The sequence below is a fragment of the Nuphar pumila genome, chromosome 4 (assembly GCF_984573655.1).
Source record: "Nuphar pumila chromosome 4, dmNupPumi1.hap1.1, whole genome shotgun sequence".
Lineage (NCBI taxonomy): Eukaryota > Viridiplantae > Streptophyta > Magnoliopsida > Nymphaeales > Nymphaeaceae > Nuphar > Nuphar pumila.
The window spans coordinates 30929353-30939182 of NC_143252.1; the positions used below are offsets into that span (position 1 = coordinate 30929353).

The following is a 9830-nucleotide window of genomic DNA, read 5'->3' on the forward strand; positions in this document are numbered from 1 at the left end:
TTGCTCATGTTCTTTTCCTTATAATTCTCCTTATCCAAAAAATAACTTAAGTCTCATTAGCACGCTGCACAATATACGTGGCTTAGAGTCATCAAAACCAGATCGATGAAGCTTTTGACTGGTGGGTAGGATGTTACCAGCCCACCACCTACAGTTTGGTAACCAGTAATGCTGAATTACCATCCTTTATGGACAAGATTTATAACAGGAAAGAAAAAAAAATCAAAGCTACAACTTTTCAAAGGCTCCGTGGAAAGGGAATGGGAACGCATTTCCACCAACCCACCATGGGAAAGGTCCTAGCAGAGAAAACAGGGAGGCGGGGGTTCTCCTCTAATGTGACAGCCAGAGACATGTGGGGTCAAATTGTGCAGATTTAAATATTTGATACTCTGTTATGCTTACCATAAACAGCAAAAGTTCCTCATTGCAAATGCATAATCAAATATGCCTAGAATGGCATGGCATTAATGATGTCTCGTATTTTTTAATGCTGGCTGGCCAGCAGATTGCCAATGTAAATATCACATCAAAAGATAGGTTAATGTGTAGCAACAAAAAAACAAAACATGCAACATTTTTCCCTGCTCATCAAAACAAGTATAAAACATTTATTCATTTCACTTATCATGAAAAATACAAACAAACCAAAAATTCACTCAGTTAACCATAGACAGAGCCAAACTTTCCTCAAAAGAATACATCCAAAATATTTTCATGATAAAGAATAACATGCAGCAGGATCAACCCAAATTCCTACTGGGGCATCTCAACCGAAATTAGACGAGAGAATTTTTTAGAGGGAAAAACAGAACTCCAGGTTTCAGGATAGCTTATCCTGTAGTTCGGTGTTTGAATGGGAAAACAAATGAAGATGTCTCAACTCCACATGATAACTGGCAATCGGTCCTCCTGTTTTAGCTTTTGGATTCAGGCTTATTTGAGGCAGGGAGCATCCGTTCCACAGAAAAAATCCCCCAACCACCACTTCTCAACATATAAACAAACAAACTAATTTGTGTGTATTATGTCAACCTGTATCTTCATCAGGAAACGTAAACAGGATGCCTCCGGCCATCAATTTTCAGCCTCCGGCCATCAATTTTCGGCCTCCGGTTATTGTCATTGACGATAGGCTTGAACAAACGCTCTACCTTTGTTTCTGATTGCAGGAAAACCTTTAGCCTTCTCAGATGCTCCACACACTGGTTATCATGAAAGCATGAACCAAGAGCAATTGAGTCATCGGGATGAAGCTTTCTCTCATACACAGACTGCCATTTTGACTGAAGATAAGCAAGAGACCTCCAAGGTGGAAAAGGCATGGAACTCTGCTTTAACGAGAACTTCGCAGCATCAACCATGACATGGAGAAACTGTTTTAACTTGGAGAGAGTACCAACATAAACCACAGGGAGAGCATTCAACATTGCATCATATGACTCAACAGCTCTAGCAATCTCAAAGTGGCTGCGAAAATCAATATCTATGATTATCCTATCAGAGCTCCCGGTGTTCCCATTTAAAACCACATCGATATATTCATGATTGCCTGAAAAAAAATGCGGAGGGGATGCTGCAAATCAAAACCAATATCATTGCAGAAGGAAACCAAGACGGTCCATGAGAAGAAAGGTATACCTCCAGGAACTTTGTCAGAGCCTTGCCATTTGGAAATACATATACCCGCATCATAACCAGAAAGTCTCAGAAGCTTAACGAGTGACCAACGAATGCAGCTGCAATTGCATGGGCTGGCTTTCATATGCCAAAGTTCTATCTCACCAATAGAAAGAATTAGCAAACTTGTTGTTTTTGACAAATCATCTTCAGACTGATCAGCTGAATGCCTCAAGTACTGCAATCATACACAATGTCAAAAAAATGCAGTCAGCAATCGATATTACAAAATGGTATCCATTTCACAAATACTTTTGAGACAGATAGAGACTGTCAAACTAATGCACTCTGCAATCCTCATTACAGAGAGGAGGATGGTGATCATTCCATCAAGCATGGGAAAACAGAAAACAAAGAGGTTCAATCATTTCCCTAATCACATTTTTCTAAAAGCCATGCATCAACTAAATTTTAAAATCCCAAGGCACAAAAGCTTGTTACTCTTGGAAATTAAAATGTTAGTTGGAACCAAAATGACTCAAATAAAAGAAAAGACATGCATTCTGTGAACTTTATCGAGAGACAAACTGAGCGACTCATGAGAACAGAAATACATGGGACCAAAACCATGCTCTTTCACCTTTCACAGTCATCTGAAGAGGCAAAATTTCTAGTCACAACTAATCTTGCGATTGCTTCTATATATAAATGCAGCACACAATGCAATGGACCACTTGGTGACAAACTTTTCCCCAAGAATCTTTTAAAAGTTAATGACAGACATGACACACAGATTTTCATTCAGCACATGGTTATGCAATCAAGGCATGCACAGCCAACATAGCAAGCAACCAACTTCCTTGGAAAATTTGGGTTACAACTCTACTATTACCGCATTGACAAATTCCGCTTTTTGGTGGCACACTTCATACCTGACATTCCTTTTGAATCTGACTGACACAAGAGAACACGAATTTCATTTACCAATGTGGTGCTAAACGACTCTCCAGTCTCATACCAAGACTTGCCAAAAACATCAAAGCAATTACCATTAGAGTATAAACAAAACTATACCGCTATGTTGAATTCATGGATGCTTCGTTTCATTGACAAACTTCATCCATATCAACAGAGCAACTCGAGAGATAAAGTATATCATTCCATAGATTTCAATATACAAGTTTCCAAGTAAGGAAGGCCATATTCTAGGCAAGTATCATACAGAAACTACTGATTTGTTCCCAATCTAATTTCCGCAGCTGATATTTTAAATTAACCATGGAAAACAAATAGCGGTAACAACAAGAAAACAATAACACCAACAATCAGTTATAGTGAACAAACATTTATAATCCATTAAATACCAACCATAAAGGTGCTTAATAAAACATACAAATGCAATCAACGCAAAGAATGAACCCAGCAAAAAAACCCAACTTATTGGAAAATTAACTATTGAATCTCGTGTGATTTAAATGCAATCATCATCAACAAAACCTAGCCAAGGACACCAAATTATTGGACAATTATAGAAACCAGTTAGATGGCAAATCTAAATAAAACCATTTCTTACCTCAGATCAACAACAATTATAATATTCCGATATTAAATTAGAAAAATTAACCAGGCAAAGAGGTTAGAGAAAAAATGCATAAGATGATCACATAACACAAACGTTTTACCATTAAAATCGACTTATTTTGTAAGTTTCATAAATTGAATTGAATATAGGAAAGAAACACATAATTTCAAAAGACAACGTCACCTAAAATTCAAAGGAAAAAAAAAAAAAGCACCGTTAGAAAGACTCACGTGGATTTTCTTCGCACACTGCGCGAGATCGACGAATCCGGAATCACTGTCGCTGCTGCACCAAGACTCCGCCCCGGGGCTTTCGTTCTCCACGAAATCCCTCACCAAGAGAGCCAAGTCGTACTCGCTCTCATGGCTGAAACCGTCGCCGCCCCGCCCGTCGATCCCGACCCACATGTCGTCCGCCAGGCTCCAAACCCTGTGACAGCCACCGGCGGCTCCGCCACCCCGTAGTCCCACGTTCTCAGCTTTACCCAAAAAGAAACCCCCGAAACTTAAAAAGAAACCCCTCCCTTCCTTCCTCCGAAGAATTCCGTCTCCAGATGAATATGAAGGCCAAGAAATCAAATTTCCACCCTCGAAACGAGAAAACCCTAATTCACCTCCCCCAACTCTACCGAAAAAAGGAGGAAAAAAAACCGTCGCAAAGGGTCTGAATTTGAAATCTTCTCGTATGAAAAAAAACTCGGGACGATTACGCCCCTCCTCCTCCTCCAGGGAATCGATCGAGAGAGAGAGAGAGAGACAGAGACAGAATTCAGAAACCCTAATTCGTCTGAGTAGCGGAAAACTCGTGTAATTTTTTCGGGGGCTTTTTTGAGTTTTTCTTTGGGGGAGAAGAAGGGAAATGGCGATGACGGTGATCAAGAGGGTGGCGGAAAACCAGAAACCCAACGGACGGGGAAGACGACGGAGCCCCCGGGCTTTATATAGGCGAGGATCTTGGGTTGGATAAGGAAAACTGTCCTCAGAAATTTGAAAAATGACTCATGTATCCCTCTACCTATTTTTGACTTTGTATCATCCGTTTGCTTGCCCTTGCATTTTTTAAATATGTCCTACGTACCCTTGAAGGCCCCATGCTTTGTAGGTCCAAATTTTGATGTTAGTTTTCCTTAAAAAAAAAAAAGTGAAACTTTTGAAGCCTGAAAACTTCTGATAACTATGGCCGTATGTTTGTTGAGAACCATCAATTGTAGAAGACCCAACCACTGGGTTCAAAGAAACATGGTGAAGGCACTAAGAGACCATGAAAAACTAAATCAACAGGCTATGTTTGAGAGCCTTGAATCGGCGGTTGTGTTGTGGTTTCCTCCCTGCTCTGGGACTCTATTTGAGAGCAGTGGTGTTGCAATGGGACTGGTATTGGCAGGCCCAACACATTTCACAAAAAGATGTTTTTGGCAACTCATCTCTCAACATCACGTTTTGGCAACACACCCAAACCGTGTTTTCATCCAGTCACAAGGCTCCCAAACATGACCAAAAAGAAACTGTATTTGAGTATGCTATCAGCTACTGCTCTTTCTGCATTGGGCAACATCTTAGAAGCCAGCGGGTTTAAGGATGATAGTGGATTGGTAGAAAACGGGTCCCCATCCACTTCGCCCCGTTTGGATCAAAGATGGAGGACATGAGATGGGAATGAGGTTAAAATCAAAACCCGTGTGGGGATGGACTTACTCTTTTCCCTGCCACGCCTCATTTCGATCCCTTTCTTGCTCAGTTCTGTCTTGTCTCCAATCCTTCTTTAGAGATGGCAATGAACCGAGAAGAAACGGAGCCCTACCCCACCTCACCCCGTTTGAATCAGCGTTGAAGGCAAGGATAGAGGTTAAAATCAAAACTCGTGCGGGGATGAAAGGCAGGATTTTGAGATGGGACAGGGGGTGAAGACCCTGTCCTCCATCCCCGCCCCGGTCCACTGCCATCCCTAAGGTCTTCACCCCCACCCCGGTCCACTGTCATTTCAAAGTGAGTCAAGTTGATCCTTGACAGTGGTGATGCAAGCTTCACAACTTGATCAGTGGTAGATTCAGGCTTTCGGTCCTCGAGTACTCGAATAGATTGAATATTTGATAACCTCTCAAGTAGGGGTGACAAAACCTGACACGACCCGCCAACCCGCCTCTTAGGCGGGTTCGGGTTTGGCTTAAATGGGTTCGTGTCATAAACGGGTCAACCCACCTAACTCGTTTATTAAACGGGTCGGGTTCGTGTTAGGGGTATGCCAACCCGTCAACCCAGCTGACCCGTTTAATAAACGGGTTAGGCAGATGGGTCAACCCATTTATCGAACCTGACCCGTCAACCCATTTACCCGACTCCGACCCTGACCTGCCCACCAACCCGTTTACCCGACCCAACCCATTTATTAAACAGGTTAACAGGGTCATGTTGGGTTACCCGTTTAATAAATGGGTCGGGTTCGTGTTTGCCACAGCCGACCCATTTAATAAACGGGTCAGGTTCGTGTTGAGGTATGCTGACCCGCCAACCCGACCCGATTGCCACCCCTACTCGCAAGTCTGAAACAAACTCAAACCAGTAGTCCCAATAAGCCCTCCTGGAATCGGAACCGCTGGAGACTCTGATGGAATTGTGCCTTTGATGAGGGTATTTATGTAACTTTTTCTCGGGATAACACCTACCCGCAGACCCGGGGGTTTTTTAGGGATTATAGTTTTTCTTGGGCGAGAAGTTTTGATCCGAACGCGGGCGAGGCGATGACAAGTTCGACACGTCATCTCGATTGTCCACGTCGGCCGAATTTGAAGGAGTTACGCCGCTCCCGGCCTCCGGAGGTGGGCCCCTCTTCAGTTCCACCACTCTATTGGATAAGTATAATACGATTGCCCACGTAGTTGAAAGAAATTACAAAGATAGTAGTCCTCCTCTATGTCATGACTATGGGATATGGACCCGATCACGTAATTAAACTTTTCGAGAATGGATTATGATCCGGATCTAAATCAGATTCCATAGTGGAGTTTCAGATCTAGTTATAATTGAGCCCCTGTGGCACTGGATCTGATAAAAGTTGGTAAAGTCCTTTGTTTTTCGTCTGAAATAGATAAAGTGTGCTTTTTCACCCAATCAAGATCCGGGTCCAACTAGACCCCCAACGTATTTGTTTTAAATCTGTCCTCATTCAGATTAGGGGTGTCAAGCGGCCTGGTTTACCCTAACCAAACCCTATAAGGTTCGGGTATGGTGATAAATAAGAAGACCCGATTAAGACCCAAGTCCGAACTTGAAGGTCCGATTAATACATGGACCCAGGTATAGTTTGTGAAAATTTATACCAGACCCGACCAGAGTTCGGCTGATGACCCATACTTTTTTTATGTAAAAATGATAAAATATGGTTTTATCGGGTTTGGTTCATGTAGTTATTATCTGGTCTGAGTATGGTTTTTCTTATAATAGACCCGATTAGACCTGAGTTTGGACCCGATACCACACCTGACAATCTGGTCCAAGTCTAGTTTCACCTGGGTCCGAACCAAACCTGACCCATTGACACCCCTAATTCAGATATATACTATCTTCATATAATAATGTGGGTCTGAATCCATGCCTCAAAACTCCAACCCATTTGCTTTACTAGCCATGAGATTGGAAAATACAGACAATTTATGGATCCATCTTTTGCCCCCATTTCTATTCAATGAGACCTACAATCTGATCCCGATCTTAGATTGTTTTGCAATGTGAGAAAAAAAACTCAGGATTAAAGACCCTCTACTTTGCCTCAAAAGAGAGAATGATTCTCATTTGCCTCATTTTTCACGTACAAACAAATGTGATATAAAAAATCAATAAGATTTTAAATGAGACCACATCAGGTCAGAGGTGCCATGAATGCCCTTTATCCATGAGATGAACTGCAACTTAATCACCACTGACTTTCCTAAATTTTCAGCCGTCCATTTTTTGTGTTTGAAATGCCATTCGTCCACAAGATGAATGGCTCTAAAAAGTTTTGTGGGATCCATTGGAGAGGTAAACTATACAACAATGATGTTTGGGTTGCCGTTCATCACAAGGATGAACGGCATCTAAGTTACCTCTGATGGTAATCCATCACAAGCGCCTTCGACCTGATCCTGTCTCATTTGAAAATCACATTTGAACTCATTTTATTCGTTTCTCATGTGATTTTAAATCACAATATCTGTTCTGTGATTTTGGAGTCATATGATATCAAGAAATAAAATGTGATTGGAAAGTTGGAACCACATCAGATGTAATTGTAGGGGTGTCGACGGGGGTTTGGTTTGGCAATCAGGCATGATTTGAGATGATGGTACCGGGTCTGCACCCAGATCCAATCGAATCCACCATAAAAGAAACCATACCCAGGTTCTATAAGGATTACATAAACTATACCAGGTAAAATAATATTTTTTTATCTTTTTTACATTGAAATTTTGAGGACCTTAGTCAGGGTTGATCCGGGGTCTGATATGAAATTTCACAAACCATACCCGACTTCATATATTTGACTCTTCGGCTCTGACTCGGATTATAATAAGAGCTTCTCATTTATTACCAAACCTTGACCCATCAGGGTTTGGTACACGGGTGGAGTCCATGTCAAACACGACACATTGACACCCCTAGATGTAAACAAACTGTGCCCTCAATCTCAATGGCACTAGTGTGAAAATCTGTAACACTGTTGGGCGTTAATGAAATTCCAAATTTATTTGTGACGACATGCAGCTCGTTCTGGGAACGACCTCCTTTCCATATTTAAATGTGTGGAGTGTGTGAAGTGATGGGATCAGGTGCAAAATGAGCCGCTCTTGAAAACTGTCAAATATAAACCTTAAGTAAACGTCGATCTTGAAGCAAAATGAGCCGCTCTTGAAGTGTTCAAGCTTGGCTCATTCTTGGGGTGAGCCAAGCCGAGTTCAATCTCATAATGAGCCTGAGTTAACAAGCCAAGCTCGGACTGGCTTGTTATAGACAAAAATACATTGTTCTACAGCTGGAAGCAATAAGATTACCAAAAAAGTCATTGTTTTAGAGGTAGGAACAATATTTTATCACTAAACCTATTTTTTGCAAATCAAACAGTTCAATATGTTCTATACTATATCATATTATATAAATATATCTAAAATAATTTTTTAAATACTCAACAAGTATATATCAGTGGAGCTGAGCGAGTACCTATTATTCATGTTCAGCTTGCCAAGCCTATTTTACGAGGTCAAACAAGCTCCTTACGAGCCAAACATGAGCCGAGCCACAACTCAGCTTGTTTCCCTATTGACCCTTTCTTTCTGATGCCCATGTAAAATGGAAGAGAGAGAGAGAGATTGGTCACTAAAACAAATATGAAGATTTAAGGGCAAGGGCAAGTTAAGGCATAATATATTCAAGATGTCACTCTAATACATCATCACACTCAACGTACCCATGGGAAGGGAATATGCCACTAACCAGACAAATATTTATATTTAAGGGTGAGGTAAGGTATAAACTAGCTAGATGTCACTCTACCACCTCATCGCACTGTAGATGCTATTAAGATTTTAAGGGTGAGTTAGGGATTAATATAATCTGGACATTGCCACTCTAATACCTCATCACACTCGCGACGCCCACTGAAGGGGAACACGCGTACACCTTGTTAAATTGTATCCCTCGTGTATTCATATATTTATATCGAGAGAGAGGGATACATACTATATATATATATATATATATATATATATATATATATATATATATATATATATATATATATATATATATATATATATATATATATATATATACACACTTTAGGTAGCTCCAGGAGCATTTTTGTCATTTTATGCATATTCATAATTATGAATATGTATGTAATTTCTTTTTACATTTTTCTTTTTTTTTCTCTTTTCTCCTTTTACTTTTCTTTTCTTTCTTCCTTTTTTTTTCTTTTCTTTTTTCTTTTCGACTTTAATCAAGGGAGAGGGTAGACGTTGGACCCCCTCCAACGGTTAGAATTCTAACCGTTGGAGCCCCGACTCCAACGTCTAGCAGGAGCCCTTCCTTTGGGTCCCCTCTTGTATTATAAATAGAGGTGTATCCCCCTCTAATGTATTCATTCTTTTGGGAGCCTTTGTGCTCACCTTGCTCAATAGATCCAATCTTTTGCATTCAAGAGTTTGTTTTTTTACCTTTGTGTACCTTTATTTAAGTGTTCTTTGTGTCTTTGTACACGTATCCCTTTGTGGAGCTTGTGCTTGTAGTGCACATCTTTAAAGATATTTTTACATGGTATCAGAGCTTGGTTGAGAGAAAAAAAGATCGTGTGATTTATTCTCTCTATTGGGTGCCTCGAAAAGCATGCTTTCAAGTTTTGGTGATTGAGGTGAAGACTCGTTTCTTCATTCGATATTTTAAAAGCATCCTACATCGAGTAGGACCTTATATCTCATTGTGGTACGCATCTCATCTTTTTTTTCTTCTCTCTAATGGGCGGAAAGGACTCTCACTTCTCTCTTGGCTTCAAATTAAATGGATCTAATTATTATGGGCCGAAAATATGGAGGCTCATATCAAAGGTAAGGGTTTTTTGAGATATGTTCAAAGAACTATTCTCGAACCCGAACCTAAAA

General features: G+C 40.6%; 1 protein-coding gene across 1 annotated transcript; it reads right to left on the bottom strand.

Moving 5' to 3' along the window:
- Positions 1 to 577: 577 nt before the first annotated feature.
- On the bottom strand, positions 578 to 4111 carry LOC149839824 (uncharacterized). Its single transcript, XM_090004248.1, has 3 exons — positions 3433 to 4111; positions 1642 to 1858; positions 578 to 1552 (listed from the first exon to the last, which is right to left on the bottom strand). Exons 1-3 carry the CDS (start codon positions 3607 to 3609, stop codon positions 1047 to 1049), a joined length of 900 nt encoding a protein of 299 aa, XP_089860374.1. The 5' UTR covers positions 3610 to 4111; the 3' UTR covers positions 578 to 1046.
- Between the last annotated feature and the right edge of the window lie 5719 nt (positions 4112 to 9830).

Coding starts and splice junctions, on each gene's coding strand:
- LOC149839824 (XM_090004248.1), bottom strand. CDS start 3,609: ATGTGGGTCGGGATCGACGGGCGGGGCGGCGACGGTTTCAGCCATGAG. Junction 1,859..3,432: donor AGTGTGCGAAGAAAATCCAC/GTGAGTCTTTCT, acceptor GTATGATTGCAG/TACTTGAGGCATTCAGCTGA. Junction 1,553..1,641: donor CTCTGACAAAGTTCCTGGAG/GTATACCTTTCT, acceptor ATTTTTTTTCAG/GCAATCATGAATATATCGAT.